Source organism: Typopeltis vanoorti, chromosome 16 (genome assembly GCF_054136105.1).
Source record: "Typopeltis vanoorti isolate ZY-2024b chromosome 16, IOZ_Tvanoo_1.0, whole genome shotgun sequence".
NCBI lineage: Eukaryota > Metazoa > Arthropoda > Arachnida > Uropygi > Thelyphonidae > Typopeltis > Typopeltis vanoorti.
The window spans coordinates 111,008,035-111,026,320 of record NC_143564.1 but is presented as its reverse complement, the minus strand read 5'-3'; the positions used below and the strand labels follow the sequence as shown (position 1 = coordinate 111,026,320).

Below are 18,286 nucleotides of genomic sequence, written 5' to 3'. Positions count from 1 at the left end.
CTGAAAATACTTCAAGTGCAAACTTTGTTTGCTGACACTTGGATGAAGGATTAAACCAAGTAACCCCTGATCTTATCCCATCATATCTTTTCCCTTCCCAAAAAGAATTTCTAATTTCACTCCCCTCCCGAAGTATTCTCTGCCCACTTTTAATAATAAAAAACTTGGGTTTTTCGAAACGTTCACATATCCCTTGCCTCACCAATAATTCTCCCACATATCTCTATCTTCACTTTTCTAACTCTCCTTCCTTTCAATCATACTTCCTTCCTTTAACAGCAGATGAATGTATATCACCACATGCCAGGATGCCGCTGAATAAGAAGACAGCCAGCAACATCCTACAAAGGGATGTCCATATTTTTCCTCCTATACATCCTTCATATATCTGTCTATAGAAAACATCAGTGATGCCCTAAAATTTGAGTAAAAAGCCAATGACATTATAAAAGGGGAACTCCTAAACAAAAATAGGCTAAATAGCCATAAAAATAATAATTAAACCAAGTATATAATGTCTTGGTATGTTTAATTTATATTATAACCAAGTGGAAAAACTTCCAACAACTATATCTAATCCAGAGTATTTAATAATAAGGTGTGACACCTTTTGACTACTCATATGTGAAATATGGCTTCTGCATTACTTCAATCTTGGTATCACCTCAATAAAGGTTGATACCACTCTGGGTAGTGACCCTTCCCATAATGCATAGCATTATACATGTCCACAAGGATATGTGCTTTGCATTATGGGATACTAAAGCAAGTGATGTGAAGTCATTATTCTATATACAAGTTGGCCCAGCCCTGAAAATACTTCAGGTGCAAACTTTGTTTGCTTACACTTGGATAAAAGATTAAACCAAGTATAATAATTTCTTGCAATCTTTAATTTATATTCTGCCCTAATATCCAGTCTTCATCTTCTCATGGTACACCCTGTTAGGTATCTACCCCACTACAGAATGAATGAGGACGAACTAGTAATTTGGGATTTAGTCTACCAAATTGGATTCTTATCAGCATTAAGTCATAGTTGCAATGAAAGTACAACATAAGGTTAATATATATCAGTTAATCATGACTATAGCTAAAATGCATTTTGCTATAGACCAGTTTTTTTTTTTTTTTTTTTTTTTTTTTTTTTTTTTTTTAATCATAGGCCAATATTGTAGCTGAAGCTTACCAACATCATCAGTCTTGGAGTCAAGCCTTATATCAGAATGTCATTGAACAGGGTAACTGGGATTATCTGAGAGATTTTAGAGCTCACTTGGGATTAAACTCAGCCATAGTAGAAGATGTAGCCAAAAGGTAACTTCTTAAAGAATCAAAGCAAAAAAAATTTTAATGCTTTTGATAATGAATTTTCTTTAAAATATAGCAACATGTAAATGATTTATTATTATAAGACATCGTATGGGCATTAATCATACATGTAATGTATGAAATATTTTTTTGGCAGTCCTTGTTGTGCTTTCATTAAATTTACTTAGATATTATCACTGCATATTTAGCAAGACTGGGTATAAACTAGTGAAAAAAAGCTGTCCAAGAAGATTGACATTTAAAAATCTCTTTCAATGAGACTTTTTTTTAGTACAGAAAACCCTTTTTTTTTCTTTTTTTATCCCCCATACTGTACAGAAGTAAAGAAAGATTCATTTATAAAAATGAAAATTATTATTTTCTTGACCTCCATGAAGCCACAAGACTCATTATAAGAGATCAACATAATCTGAAGCAATGCATTTCATGTTCCTTTCATTCTCCATACAAATAACTAATTTCTTACCCTTTTACTGTACTTTTTTTTTTTTGGCAACTTCTAGGCCCCTTATTATTTGTTCCTTATTTTTCTTTTATTATATGAAAAACCATATGAAAAACTTCTCCAGTGTTAATTCGATAATAACTCTTATACGGCTTCAATGTCTCAATCATATCCTTCCCTTCCCTTGTCTTCTATCCACCAAACTCTGTATTCTGCATGTCCTTGGTTTAACCAACATTCTACAGTCCTGGTATAATTTTTGTACCCTCTGCAAGGGTATTTCATCCTCTTCAGATCCCAATGACCAAATCGAGTCAGTGGCCTTCTCAATATTACTGCAATTCTCTGAGACATCTTCGCAACCTTTGCAAAATTTCCTCTGAACTTCAAATTTCCTTCAAAAATTCTTTTAAATCTATCTCACAGTTTTTAATTGCAGTTTCTTTTATATCTGCATTCATGTGTTTTATTATTTTATACACATTGGGTCTTATTTTGTATGTCATTTTCTAGTTATGATGCAAATTTTCCCCCAGCTTTCTCTGTGTCTCTTGCTGGTTTCTATTTTGGCTATTGCCCGGCTTTTTTTTTTTTTTTTTTTTTTTTTTTTGTATATTCAATTTCATCTTCTTGTTTTTGCTACTTAATCATCTTTCAAAAGCCAGCTTTTTATTTTAAGTTATTGTTTTTATTTCATTGTCCCATTTATGTAATTTTTTATTTTTATGATATTTTTGTGTGTTCCTAGACTTTCATATGTATGCTGCTGATGTAATAATTTCTTTTATATTATAAACATAATATAAAAAATACCAAGGCATTCATATTAGCTGGCATTTACCAGATACCTTATGAATGTAATTTAACATACTTTGGGAAAATAGGCTGTTCTGTGAATAAAAGAATTAATGAACATCAGTATTATATAGAGTACATAAAACCTCAAAATTGTGGTCTGGCACAACATAGTATTGACACTAAACGCAGTATCCAGTGGGATGAAGCTCATCTTCTCCATAGAAGCAGGTTTAAATATGAATGCTTTTTCAAAGAAAGTTGCAAAGCCCTTTTACATTGGCCAAATCTGAATTGGAACAATTGTATCTCTCTCTCTCTCTCCCAAAAGTTTGTATGTATTCATTATTTTAAAATTATTATATATAATCAACGAGTAACTTTCCATTTTTGTTTACTGTTGATTCTCTAAATTTTTCTATATTGTTATTAATTTTTTTCATTCCTATTGTGGTATTAAGATCTCTACTATAATCATATTGTTTTCTTTATTTAATTTTTCATATATTCCTTGTAACTGTTTGTAAAAGTCATCATTTTCCTCTTCTTTCTCTTCTTCAGGGGCATACACTCCAACAACTGTTAAATTTGCTTTATTTAATTTTAATCGCACTTCTAATATTCTTTCATTCTAGTATAAATAATGAATTATTTTTCCTTTAATTGATTTATGGATCCAAATCATTACACAGCTTTTGCATGGATTTGTGTGTCTACTCCACTATATATTATATGATAATTCTTTGTTTCTTTTGTTCCTTTTAAGTTTCTTTTTTGTTTCTGTAACTGCAATTTCTATATTTTCTTCATTAAAAATTTTATGTAATTCTTCTTTCTTTATGTGCTGTGCTTCTAATGTGCCATGTAGCATATTTCTCCACATTTTTTTTTTTTTTCCAAAAGTTTCTTAATCTTTTCTAATTTGCAGTCTTTTCCCATGTTTTCCATCTGGTTTAGATTTCATTGAGACTTGAAATAATATATGTTTCCCTATATATTTTTCCCTATATATATGTTTCCCATAATTGCCAATGACTTTATGCGTGGGTTATGCATGGAGAGTGGTGTGGAATTTGTGGATGTGTGGAATGAGTTCGATGGGCGAAAGGACTTATATAAGATGGATGGGTTACATTTGAATGGAGTTGGTGTACGGAGACTTGAAAGAGTGTTGATGAATGATGTGGAAGTGGATGTACAGACTCAGGGAAACTAGATTTATTAAGAGGGGGGGGAGTAGATATGCAGACTTTAGGGGGGGCAGTTAAGTGTATGAATGAGTATATTACGCCCGGGCGAGTACGACGGACAACAAATCAGAATGGGATAATTAGTATAAGGAATCAAAGTAGGGATGGGACAAATGGGCTTCTGCGATTCATGTACACTAATGCCAGGAGTATTAGGAACAAGAAGGAAGAGTTTTTGGCCATGGTTGGCACTTCCAGGCCACAGGTTGTCGGTATTAGTGAAACATGGCTGACAGAAGATGATAAAGCTAGTGGGATTGAATGCGATGGGTATAGCGTGTTCAGGAGTGATGGGGGGGTGGGGGGGGGGGGGGGTGGGGGGGGGGGGGGGTGGGGGGGGGGGGGGGTGGGGGGGGGGGGGGGTGGGGGGGGGGGGGGGTGGGGGGGGGGGGGGGTGGGGGGGGGGGGGGGTGGGGGGGGGGGGGGGTGGGGGGGGGGGGGGGTGGGGGGGGGGGGGGGTGGGGGGGGGGGGGGGTGGGGGGGGGGGGGGGTGGGGGGGGGGGGGGGTGGGGGGGGGGGGGGGTGGGGGGGGGGGGGGGTGGGGGGGGGGGGGGGTGGGGGGGGGGGGGGGTGGGGGGGGGGGGGGGTGGGGGGGGGGGGGGGTGGGGGGGGGGGGGGGTGGGGGGGGGGGGGGGTGGGGGGGGGGGGGGGTGGGGGGGGGGGGGGGTGGGGGGGGGGGGGGGTGGGGGGGGGGGGGGGTGGGGGGGGGGGGGGGTGGGGGGGGGGGGGGGTGGGGGGGGGGGGGGGTGGGGGGGGGGGGGGGTGGGGGGGGGGGGGGGTGGGGGGGGGTCATTCCTATTGTGGTATTAAGATCTCTACTATAATCATATTGTTTTCTTTATTTAATTTTTCATATATTCCTTGTAACTGTTTGTAAAAGTCATCATTTTCCTCTTCTTTCTCTTCTTCAGGGGCATACACTCCAACAACTGTTAAATTTGCTTTATTTAATTTTAATCGCACTTCTAATATTCTTTCATTCTAGTATAAATAATGAATTATTTTTCCTTTAATTGATTTATGGATCCAAATCATTACACAGCTTTTGCATGGATTTGTGTGTCTACTCCACTATATATTATATGATAATTCTTTGTTTCTTTTGTTCCTTTTAAGTTTCTTTTTTGTTTCTGTAACTGCAATTTCTATATTTTCTTCATTAAAAATTTTATGTAATTCTTCTTTCTTTATGTGCTGTGCTTCTAATGTGCCATGTAGCATATTTCTCCACATTTTTTTTTTTTTTCCAAAAGTTTCTTAATCTTTTCTAATTTGCAGTCTTTTCCCATGTTTTCCATCTGGTTTAGATTTCATTGAGACTTGAAATAATATATGTTTCCCTATATCAAGTTACTAGCATAATGATAGGTATCCTAGTGGTAGGGCTGTCACCTTAAGGCAACTAGGCTTACCCTTTTTAGTAGATAGTGGAAACTACAGTTTGAGAGGATACACTCCCTTTTCCTTGAATTGCTCTAATAGCACTGGAGAGGGGGGGGGGGGGTAAGAGAGAGCAGAGGAAAGAAGAGTAGAAGACCAATCTACAGATAACATATACCAAGTGTGTATATTGCAGGAAGTAAGATCAGGGTATCTCAGGTTTGGCATGCTCATACTCACCAACGTGTGCCCCTGAGATAACATATTTCTGCCACACTATCCCTAACATCAATCTCATATCTTTCCCTGCACTATTCACTCTCTCTCTCCCTCCCTCCTTCTATCTCATTTTCCCTCCTTTCTTTCTATCATTGCTTCCACACTGACTTTCTCCATTTTCCTCTCTTCCCTCCCATCCCTCCCATTCTCTTGTCACCACCCCCTCTGTCATGCACTTCTCTCACACATACATTCATTCTCTTCACAGAGTCCACATCTTCAGCCTACTAATCTCTTCATACATCCTCCTTAACTCAGTCTTGATGCCTTCCATCTCAAATAATAAAATATACAAGAGGGTGCAATAAGATATTAAAGCTCAGACCTGAAATCATTGTTGCCATGAACTTCCTGATATGTTTCTCATGGGGTGTATAGGATACCAAAACAGTACTACATAAAACATTTGCATTATTACTAACTTCCAATCAAAAACTTTAATCCAAATTAATCTGTTATTTTTAATATCTTATATTCTTATCTTCTAAATCACTTTTAACTGCATCAATCCACCTACATCTTAGTCGTTCTTTTTTTCCTGCCATCCTAGCAATAAACACCTGTTTAACTAACCCTTCCTCTCCCATTCTGTTAAGGTAACCATACCCCCTGAGGTTAGCTGTACTCACATCTTCATTAAATTCTAAGGTTAAGTTCCTTCCTAATTTTTTCATTTTTAATATGATTCTGTCTTTGATGCTATCTATTCACTCCCCTAATTTTTATTAGAATTCTCAGATCTGTAGCCTCCAGTCTTTGATCAACTATTTTATTTCTAACCCAGCTCTCAACAAATCCATAAGTTAATATTGGTTTGAACACTGTCTCATATACAACTAGCTTAGAGTTTTGACTAATTTCTCTCTTATCTCATCTTCATTATACCCTCCTCTTTTACCTTGCCGTGTCGAGGGTTTATTATTAATCTTTGTACCCCAAACCGTTAACAGGATAAGGTGGTCAGCCCTATGCCCCAGAGTATCCTATGTCCTGTAGTGTTGAGTTCTCAAGGCCGGTTTGCCTGCTTTGCGGGATGAAAAACCCCAGGATAAACTGGGGAAAAAACCCTACTGTCCACGCCCAAGAGACCGGCTAACTTGGCTATGGCTGAGGAAGATCCTTCAGCTCCTCACATCACCGACTGGGAATCGACCTCGGACACTCCTTCCCCAGGCATATGGTTGCGAAGCGCACAGCCTTTGCTGTGCGCTTCGCAACTTAGACTTCGCAACCGAAACTGCGCACACTTTCTCTCTTATTCCATAAAAATTTATTCATTCGACTTTCTACCATACTAGCTTTGCTAATTACTTTATCAGTTTCTGTATTTAATTTGCCATCTTTACTAAAGATTGTACCTACCTAAAGAGTACAAATGCTTTACTTATTCTATAGGTTCCCCATTCAATGATGATTTCAATGTTCCTGCCTATTTCCATAAATTCTCCTCTAAGGTGTCACAAGGCTCATTGTGAGAGGCCAATCTTAGACAACCCAAAGTTTATCATACTACTACTTAAATCCATTCACTGTTTGCACATTGACCATCCCATCAGGCAATGGTTTCCATGCTCCAACCATCCTCCACTCATAAAAACCAGTTCTCACCCTTCTTTTATTATTACTATTATTATTATTATTTCGGGCAACTCCACGGAGTCGACAGACTCATTGAGGGAGGCCCTAACATCATGTCAAGAACAACTATTCGACATTCACACAGTATCTATCATACCTCACCTTGAACTCATTCACGGTCAAAGTACCCCCAAAACAGACTCTGGCAGCTTATTCCACTCATTTACCACTCTCCAAGTAAAAAACCTAGCACTAATACCCTTGTTAACCACATTCTTGCCCAGCTTCCATGTATGGCCCCTAGTCCTCCCACCACCAGTCCTAATCTCAAAAATATCTTCTGGATTAATCTTATAGAAACCCTTCAGTAATTTGAATGTCTCAATCATATCACCCCTTTTCCGCCTATCAACCAATTTTTGCAACCCACAAATCTTCAATCTGTTCTCATAAGGTTCATTCCACAGATTCGCCACCATCTTGGTCACTCATCTCTAGATCCTCTCCACCTCCTTCCCATCAAGAAGAAACCCTAGTGCCCATATCTGGGCACAGTAGTCCAGATGGGATCTTATCAGGGCTCGATATAGAGGAACAATAACTTCTTTGTCTCTGCTTGTTAAAGTATTTTTCAGTAACCAAGTTATTTGATGAGCTGATTTAGCCACTTTTGCAATGTGCTCCCTAAACTTCAACTCCCTATCCACCAACACTCCCAAATCCCTGCCTCATCAATCTCCTGGAGTACAGTTCCACCAATGTGATATACTGCTGCTAATCTTTTCACACCAAAATGCATAACTTTACACTTTGCCACATTAAATTGACATCCATTTTCCTTAGCCCAGTCCTCCAAACTAACCAAATCATCCTGCAAAATTTTGACATCCTGTGCACTCACAATTGCTCTACCCAACTTTGCATCATCAGCAAATAAATGAACAGTTTCTTTCAGATCCTTTTCTATATTATTAATGAACAAATTAAATAGCATTGGTCCAAGAACAGAACCCTGAGGCACACCACTAGTAACAGGGCTTCATTTGGACTCCACTCCTCAATAAACCACTCTCTGATATCTCTCCATCAACCACTCTCTGATATCTCTCCATCAACCACCCTCCTATCCATCTCACCAACCCTATATCCATCCCCATCTGCTCCACTTTACAGATTAGAGTTCCATGTGGTATTCTGTCAAAGGCATTGGCAAGGTTCAGTAGAATCACTGTAAACCCATTACCTTTATCCAGTTCAGCTGTCACTGTGTTATAAAATGTGAGCAAGTTACTGAGGCATGATCTACCCTTCACAAAACCATGTTGCCCCCCATACAGTATCACATTTTCATGTATCCAATCCTGTATTCTTCTCTTGACTAGTTTCTCCAAGACCTTGACAACGATTCCTGATATGCTAATTGGTCGGTAATTTACAACAGTAGTCTTGGAACCTCCTTTATGCAGTGGAACTATTTTCCCCTCTTTCCAACCCCTTGGGACTAACCCAGACCCAAGACTTAGATTAAACAAAATGGTCAAGAGTACTGACAATTCTTTAGCCGCTTCACATACGACACGAGCCGGTATACCATCCAATCCCACAGATGTATTGACGTTGAGGTTTTGCAATAGACTACTCACCTCCACCTCATTCACCACAATTCCCATATAATCTATTGGTTCATTCATTTGTGCAATGTCACCACCTGGATGATATACTCTTGCAAAGTGCTCGCTCAGTAATTCAACTATATCAACTGATTCAGTTACCTCCCTACCATCGGCATTCTTTAAAATCATTCTGCCATATACATTTTTTCTTTTGCTTGCAACATATCAAAAAAAACTGTTTAGGATTCTCTTTAGCCTGCATGGCCAATGCTCTTTTGTAATCCTTTTTTGCTTTTCTTACCACACTTGTTACCCTTCTGGCATGGGCTTTATACTGTTCATGTGCCTGCCAGTCACCTTTCTCCTTAAATTCCCTCCATAGTTGTTTCTTTTTTTGCAGCTCAAGCTTAATGGTGTTATTCATCCGTTTAACTCCTACTTGATTTATTATTCGGACTCTAGGTATACAGTTAGCCATTGCTTTATGCAAACACTTTTTAACCGCCTCCCATGCAACGTCAACTTCTAGCCCTTGCAGTTGTACATGCCATGGCACTGTACCAATCAATCTCCTAAGCTTGTCATACTTACCAGCCCGATAATTCCACATGTACCCTGTCTTAATTGTAAATTCCACACCTTTACACACCACTTCCTTTTGCATCTTTCAAGAATGGATTCTTGTTCTCCCCCCCCCCCATGTTCTACTATATGGAAAATCTCCCAAATGTCAATTCTATAACTACTTCTCAACTGTTTAAATGATGCAATCATTTCACCCCTTTATCATCCTATCAAATATCTTTGCAAAAAAAAAAAAAAAACAGTAATATTAGTGGTTTAGTTTCCTTTTGATTTTAAAATATGATTAGCCTTTCATTTACATACTGCTTTTGCACAATTCATTTCACTATCAGAATATATAAAAAATATTGTTTGTGACAACAATAAAAGAACGAAGTATGGATGTCTTCCTACCTTTACTATATTCTCAAGGTAAGCTTTACTCAAAATGCAAATTGGCTATTTTTGTCCTAATGCTGTATTCTAATGTACATTATATTTTTAAGTTTTAATCACTAACATATAGGGTTAAAGCCAACAAGATTGACAAAGTGATGTTCCTAAACATAAGTTGGCTATTATATTAACTACTAAAAAAAAAATAAAATAAAATAAAAATTATTATAATTACAGCTATTTTGCCTGCTTCAGTTTAGGAGTACCCCTGTTTGAATGTCATTGGCTATTTACTCATGGATTCTGAACAATATGTGTCATCTGAACAATATGTGTTCAGATAACGACCACGAATAGTCGAAACGGTCCACACCCCGTCAACCACCTTTCCCCTCCCTATTTTAAAAAATTAACCCTTTCACTTTTTCCCCACCCTATATAAAAGTATATGTTTCTATATATTACGAAAAAACCCGGGTTTTTCTAACTTATTCTACCAAACTGCCTACCCCCCCACATACACACACACTCTGCAGTTTTCAACATCGCAGACAGAGGAAAAGCCACAACACCCAGAAAAAGGTATGCGCAATTTTCTATTCCTTAGGCTACATATACTTTTTAGCACATCTACACTCATAATGCCCTAAGAATCCATGAGTAAATAGCCAATGACATTCAAACAGGTGTACTCCTAAACTGAAGCAGACAAAATAGCTGTAATTATAATAGTTAAATAAAGAGGAGTAACATGGGAGTTTTCCCAGAAATAATATATATAAAATAAAAATGCTTCATAAACAAAATTTTATTAGTGGCATATTGTTTGAATAATATTGGTATATTTGAGTCTAAAGTTCATCTGTGAAAACTGCTCAAATTTTATTCCTTTTAAAACTTTCTTACACAGTTTCTTTTCAGTATGATATTTATTCAGTTTTATCTGCTCGAAACTAAATGATCACGTCCAGTTTTCGCATCCTCTATATATACTCTTCTATCATGAACCAACATGAAGCTTTCACTATGAACAATAACATAGTCACTCAAAAAAAAAAAAAAGATAAAAGTCTTTTCATATGTTTAGTAGCAGGTTGTTGTTTACCTTCATTCTACAAACCTGTGTGCATATTCCATATCTTTATGGTTATAAAGCTGCATTAGTGACCAAAGCAAAATATTGGCTCAAAAATTAAATGAAACTTATTTACTTATTATTCTTATACATCTGTTTTTTTTTTTTTATTAAATTAAAACATTTGCTTTACTCTGTTGGGATTTTTTGATTTCCCTTTATTTATTATTTTATTATAACACAATTGTCATAGATAACAAAAGTTGCTATCTGACTGATGTTGTTTGGTTTACTTATTACAAAATCGGTGATACATAACATATGAGCACATATAACAATTACTTATATGTGCTCATGGGGATGAGGTCTGAAGCAAAAAGTAAAATTATTTCAGCCTGATATTATAACTACCATAAGTTATAAATATGAATGTTGCATCTCTTCTCATACTAAGACAAAGAATATAGAATGTTTGGTAGATGGTGATTGTTTCTTGTTAACACTGCCTATTATGGAGACTTCTTCTGAGCTATTTAGCTTCAACTGTAAATTTAGGCAATTATACAAGTTGTATAAGGATATAAAAACTTGGTATCATTCTATTCCATTCTACAGATAAATGTATAAATTTGCAAGTAACACAAGCGACAGATTCAGTATCAGAAAACTTTTTTCCAGGTGCCAGAAAATTCTGATATGTAACATGTTAGAGGTTTAATGGAATATTAACAGCACTGAGAAAGGATTAAAACTAATTTTAATACTTCCAATATTTCGTCTCCATCACAGAGTCATCTTCGGGGATTACAAAAACTTTTTGTAACAACACACACACACAAATACAATACAAAGTGAAACTAAAGTCCTATCTAGGTGGTGCACCCTCTATGGGCATTTGCAGGTGGCTGGGTGTAAAGAGGGATCTCCGATAATTAAAGTTTCCCAAATTTTGGAAGTTTAATGCAACCATATTTGTTTAAATTAGGTTGATTCCTGAGTGCAGATGCAGATTCAAAGAATAGTCTTTCTTTTTTGAATTTACTATGGTGGAGCATGGTAGTTTTTTTCCAGGAGATCCTGTGGGATGTATCCAAAACATGGTCTGCAAGGCCAGATTGACCATAATCGTGTTTGCAGATGTAAGAACTGTGTTCTTCTAACCGGATGGATGCTGACCTGCCTGTTTGTCTGAAGTAGGCAAGTTTACAGGAACAAGGTACTCTATATACACCAGGCACTGAAAGAGGAGGGAGCTGGTCTTTAGTGGACCGGATAAGGGTAGCAAGTTTACGGTGGGGCTTAAAAGCTGTATGTAGGTTGTACTTTTTTAATGATCTGGCTATTTTTTCTGAAGTACCACAGATGTAAGGAATGGTGATGGCATTTCTGAAGTCCTTCTGAAGAGATGGTCGGGGAATGGGGAAGGACTTGATTATTTTTTTAATTCTGTAATCATTGTAGCCATTGCAAAGGAAGGTGTTGTGTATGTGTTTGAGTTCTGTTGAAAGGGCAGTTTCACTGGAACAAAGATTGTGGGCTCTGTTGGTCAGAGTTTTAATAATGCCATATTGATGGGAGATCAACATAAAATGTTTATTAAAAAAATTAAGATTTCTCCAAGGTGGTGGGTGAGTTTGTGAATGTATCTGCCTGTATGAGTAGGTTTTCTATATACAGAGAAAGAAAGGTTACCATTAGGAAGGCATGTTACTAAGGTGTCCAGGAAGAGTAAACTATTGTTATTTTCCTTTTCCATCGTAAACTGGATTCTTGGATGTAGACTATTGAGGTGACTGAGGAAGGAATCTAACGTGTCTGGGCCATGAGGCCAAATAGAGAACACATCATCTACATATCTTAGCCAGATAGAAGGTTTTAGAGGGGAAGAGTTCGTTTTTTCAAAATTTTCTGTGTAATAATTGGCAAGAGGGGGTGAGAGAGGGAACCCATAGCAGTTCCCTCTATCTGTTTGTAGATTTTGTTCTTCCAAGAGAAATAACCAGAGTTGATGGCAAAGGAAAAGAACTATAAGATATCAGAAGGAAAAACGTTTTTTAAGAGTGTTAAGGTGTGAATTAGGGGAATATTTGTAAACAAAGAGATGATGTCAAAGCTGACCAATATATCTGTATTATTTAAAGTAAGATTTTCAATTAAGTTTTTAAAATGGGTGGAGTGTTTTACATAAGATGAGGTAAGACCAGTGAGGGGGTGGTCAAAGAGTTAGCTAGCTGCTTTGATAATTTGTAGCAAGGTGCATTGGTGGCATCTACTATAGGTCTTAGGGGAGAATTAGGTTTGTGGATTTTGGGTAAGCCATGAATTCTTCACAGCACTTAAGCCTCAACACATGGATATGTAACAAACAGCATTGTTACACACAAAAATGTTGACATTGCTGTTCTAAACATCCAATATTTGTAATAGCAATTCATGCAGCAAAATTGAATTGAATGCCTGATTTTCAGTAGTATAGCAAGGTGTAATATTTAACAGACTGTTTAATTAATTCTATAAATAACAATCTAGAAAATTTAATTTTATTATTTGTAATATAAAATGCATAAATGAAATATTTTATTTAATTTTTTAGGTTTTATTATTCTCCAGACAAATCAGAAAATGAAATGAAGAATATGAAAAGACTTATCAGTGTATGCACAGACATTGAAACCAGATATTGGATATCTAGAGAGTTTGATTTTAATGAGTTGGCATTAGAACTGCTGAATGGTGATTCAGGAGCTTATCTTCAAGACCTCTTAGCTAAAGGACAGTGTTCTACCTTCAGATGATTTAAAGAGAAAGAGATAAAACATTTTGCTTACTGGTTACTTTTAATTTGTAATTACTGTACAAAATGTATATTTAAATTGTTTTAAGCAATGTATTTTCAGAAAGTAAATTATTCCATTATACAGAGTGTTTTTGATCATATACAGAGTGATGTAGAAGTTTTGAGCTAAGAGAGAGAGATACTCTTATTCATTACTTCTGCATGATATCAACTGTACAAAAAATAAAAAAATAACATTTTCAAGTCATGGTGATTGGACTGCCAACCTAACCATCTGGTAAGACAAGAGAAAACACCGTGCCCCACCTAACTTTTGTGTTTGTATATTGGCAGGCACACCACTTATCATGGCAGCTCTCCATTTGTAACCAAATCTCCACAGATGAGGGGGGGGGGAAAACTAGAGTCTTTGTTTTAGGATATATTAGAAAACAGTAATTAAAGCATTCTATATTTGGTTGGTATATTTGAATTACTAAAAGTTGTAAATATGTGGACCATCATTAATGAACCATGTGAAGAAGAGAAATATAAGGGAGAGAAAGAACAGGTGTGAGTAGAAATATTTTCATTACTTGCAAACAAATTATTAATATTTAGTGGAGTGAATAATGTGTGATCCTGTAACCTCTATAGATATGCATATATTCATGTATGATGGCATAATTAAAAAAAAAAAAGCTTATGAGGAGAGGGAAAAAGCTTTGTTTGTGAACTATAAACAGCTAACCAATAATAAACATGTGGACAGACTTATGTGTTCGTCGAACATGTTGTTTATTTTTTAACGGAATATATTAGATCACAGAAACGAAGTAAATAATTAATTTATTAACTTATTCCTGATATTTCGCTGGTGTTATAACCAGCATCTTCAGAGCACAAAAACGCAGTTTGTCACAATACGTGAGACTATAACAACATGGTGTAATCAACAGACTAGTTAAACAAAATTGTAGCAGCAACACAAAGACTAGAGTCCTGATTTTTGGTGCCCTCTATCTGAAAAAAAAAACTGTAGCTATCACATAAAACTAGAGTCCTAAAAAACCTAGTTTTTTCTTAAGATGACTGTCTCCCAGATCTTAGGCAAGTTAATACAGCCATATTTGTTGAGATTTGCCTCTAAGAACAATCTCTCCGACTTGTAAGAGCTTCTGTGTAGTACTTTTGTGTTTTTCCAGTTGATCCTGTGTGCAGGGGTATCGAGAGCATGGTCTGCTAGGCCTGACTTGCCATAGTGATAATTCCGGACGTATCTTTTGTGTTCGCTGATGCGGATGTTCACAGTTCTTCCTGTTTGACCATATAGGCTTGATTACATGAGCAGGGTACTTGGTAGACTCCTAGATGTGATAAAGGGGGAATGCTGGGAATCTTATCGGATGTGCCTTTAATGTATGGGATGGTGACTGTTTTGTTGTAGTTCTCTGTGATGGGAGATGGTGGGAGGGGTTTCTTAGGAGCATTTAGTATTTTGTTTATCTTATGTGGATTATAGCATCCAAAAATCCACTTTACAATGGAACTGGAAGCTAATAACTCTGCCCTTCTTGGATACACTTATCACACGTCTTCCAGGTGGTTCCTTATCATTTTCAGTTTTTAGAAAACCCACACATACAGGAAGATACTTACACAAACAATCACACCATCATCCTTCTCAACAATATGGCATTTTAAAAACGCTAACCCATAGAGCGAGAGCAATCTGTTCCAATGACAATGCTCTTGCTACTGAACTGGCTCACTTACGCCACACCTTCTTGGCCAATGGCTATAATCCACATAAGATAAACAAAATACTAAATACTCCTAAGAAACCCCTCCCACCATCCACCACAGAGAACTACAACAAAACAGTCACCAACCCATACATTAAAGGCACATCCGATAAGATTTCAAGAATTCTTAATAAACATCAACTACATACTACATTCAGACCATGTAGCAAATTAGCAACCCTTATCGCTCACCCAAGGACAGCATTCCTCCTTTATCACATCCAGGAGTCTACCAAGTACCCCTGCTCATGTAATCAAGCCTACTACGGTCAAACAGGAAGAACTGTGAACATCCGCATCAGCGAACACAAAAGATACGTCCGGAATTATCACTGTGGCAAGTCGGGCCTAGCAGACCATGCTCTCGATATCCTTGCACACAGGATCAACTGGAAAAACACAAAAGTACTACACAGAAGCTCTTACAAGTCGGAGAGATTGTTCTTAGAGGCAAATCTCAATAAATATGGCTGTATTAATTTGCCTAAGATCTGGGAGACAGTCATCTTAAGAAAAAACTCGTTTTTTTAGGACTCTAGTCTTATGTGATAGCTACAGTTTTTTTTTTTTTTTTTTTTTTTTTTTTTTTTTTTTTTTTTTTTTCGGATTGAGGGCACCAAAAATCAAGACTCTGGTCTTTGTGTTGCTGCTACAATTTTGTATAACTAGTCCGTTGATTACACCATGTTGTTATAGTCTCGCGTATTGTGACAAACTGTGTTTTTGTGCTCTGAAGATGATGGTTATAACACCAGCGAAATGTCAGCAATAAGTTAATAAATTAATTATTTACTTAGTTTCTGTGTTCTAATATATACTGTTAAAAAATAAACAACAATAATAAACAGTTGCTGTATACATTTGGTAGCTGAGTAAATAACTATAGGGAGGGATAATCTGATAAATAATTATTATTATTACTACCACGGGCTACTCCAGGAGTCCTTAGACTCATCGAGGGAGGCCCTAAACATCATGTTCACACAGCTGTTCAAGATTCTCACAGTATCTATCATACCTTGCCTTGAACTCGCTCACTGTCTTAGCACCCACAACAGACTCTGGCAGCTTATTCCACTCATTTACCACTCTAAAAGTAAAGAACCCAGCTCTAACACCCCTGCTAACCACGCTCTTGCCCAGCTTCCATGAGTGTCCCCTAGTTCTCCCACCACCAGTCCTGATCTCAAAAATATCATCTGAATTAATCCTATAGAATCCTTTTAGCAATTTGAATGTCTCAATCATATCTCCCCTTTTCCGCCTATCAACTAGTTTCTGCAACCCACAAATCTTCAACCTGTTCTCATATGGTTCATTCCATAGACCTGCTATCATCTTAGTCACTCGCCTCTGGATCCTCTCAACCTCCTCCCCATCAAGAAGGAACCGAGGTGACCAAATCTGGGCACAGTAGTCGAGATGAGGTCTTATCAGGGCTCGGTACAGAGGTACAATAACTTGTTTTTCTCTGCTCGTCAAGGTATTTTTCAACAACCAAGTGAGTTGATGAGCTGATTTAGCTACTTTCGCAATGTGTCCCCTAAACTTCATCTCCCTATCCACCAACACTCCCAAGTCCCTGGCCTCATCAATCTCTTGGAGTACAGTTCCACCAATGTGGTATACTGCTGCTAATCTTTTCACTCCGAAATGCATAACCTTACATTTTGTCACATTAAATTGACATCCATTCTCCTTAGTCCAGAACTCCAATCTATCTAAGTCATCTTGCAAGACTTTGACATCTTCTGCATTCACTATCGCCCTATCCAACTTTGCATCATCAGCGAACAAATGAACTGTCCCACTTAGACCCTTCCCTATATCGTTAATGAACAGATTAAACAGCAGTGGTCCAAGAACAGAACCCTGTGGCACACCACTAGTCACAGGCCGTTTTTTGGACTCTACTCCTGAATAAACTACTCTTTGATATCTCTCCATCAACCACCCAGCTATCCATCTCACCAACCCTCTATCCATTCCCATATGTTGTAGTTTACGGATTAGAATTCCATGTGGTATCCTGTCAAACGCCTTTGCCAGGTCCAGTAGTATCACTGTAAACCCATTTCCCTTATCCAGTTCAGCCGTCACCTTGTTATAAAACTTGAGCAAGTTACTGAGGCATGATCTACCCTTCACAAAACCATGCTGTCCTCTGTACAGTATCTCATTTTCATCAATCCATTCCTGTATTTTTCCCTTGACTACTTTCTCCAAGACCTTGACAATGACTCCTGATATGCTGAACGGTCGGTAATTTGCAACCATAGTCTTGGATCCTCCTTTATACAGTGAAATTATTTTCCCCTCTTTCCACGCCTTCGGGACTAAGCCAGACCTGAGACTCAGATTAAAAAACATGGTCAAGGGCACTGATAATTCATTAGCCGCTTCATGCAAGACCCGTGCCAGTATACCATCCAATCCCACAGATGTATTCCCATTAAGGTTCTGTAATAGACTATTCACCTCCACTTCATTCATCACAATTCCCATATAAACTAATGGTTCCTTCATTTTTTCAACGTCACCACCTGGATGATATACTTTTGCAAAGTGCGCGCTCAGTAACTCCACTATATCGACTGGTTCAGTGAACTCTTTACCATCGTCATTCCTTAAAATCATTTTGCCATGTACAGTTTTTTTCTTGCTTGCAGCATATTGAAAGAACTGTTTGGGATTCTCTTTTGCTTGCATAGCTAGTTTCCTTTCATAATCGGCTTTTGCTGTTTTTACCACACTCGTTACCCTTCTGGCCTGTACTTTATACCGTTCGTGTGCCTGCAGGTCACCCCTTTCTTTAAATTCCCTCCATAGTTGTTTCTTTTTTTGCAGCTCAAGCTTAATGGTGTTATTCATCCATTTAACCCATCCTTGTTTCACTATTCGGACCTTAGGTATACAATCAGCCATAACCTCCTGTAAATGCTCTTTGATCACTTCCCATGCCCTATCGACATCCAGCCCTTGCAGTTGTACATGCCAT

At 37.7% G+C, this 18,286-nt stretch overlaps 1 protein-coding gene across 1 annotated transcript in view; it reads left to right on the top strand.

Annotated features, from left to right (window-relative positions):
* The window catches only part of LOC150098264 (spatacsin), an 891,110-nt gene extending 877,492 nt beyond the window's left edge, over positions 1-13,618 (top strand). The window contains exons 41-42 of the mRNA XM_090406151.1: positions 1,166-1,317; positions 13,301-13,618. Coding sequence (XP_090262277.1) covers positions 1,166-1,317; positions 13,301-13,502 — 354 coding nt within the window. The 3' untranslated portion in view covers positions 13,503-13,618. The remainder of the gene's footprint in view (positions 1-1,165; positions 1,318-13,300) is intronic.
* Positions 13,619-18,286: the final 4,668 nt, after the last annotated feature.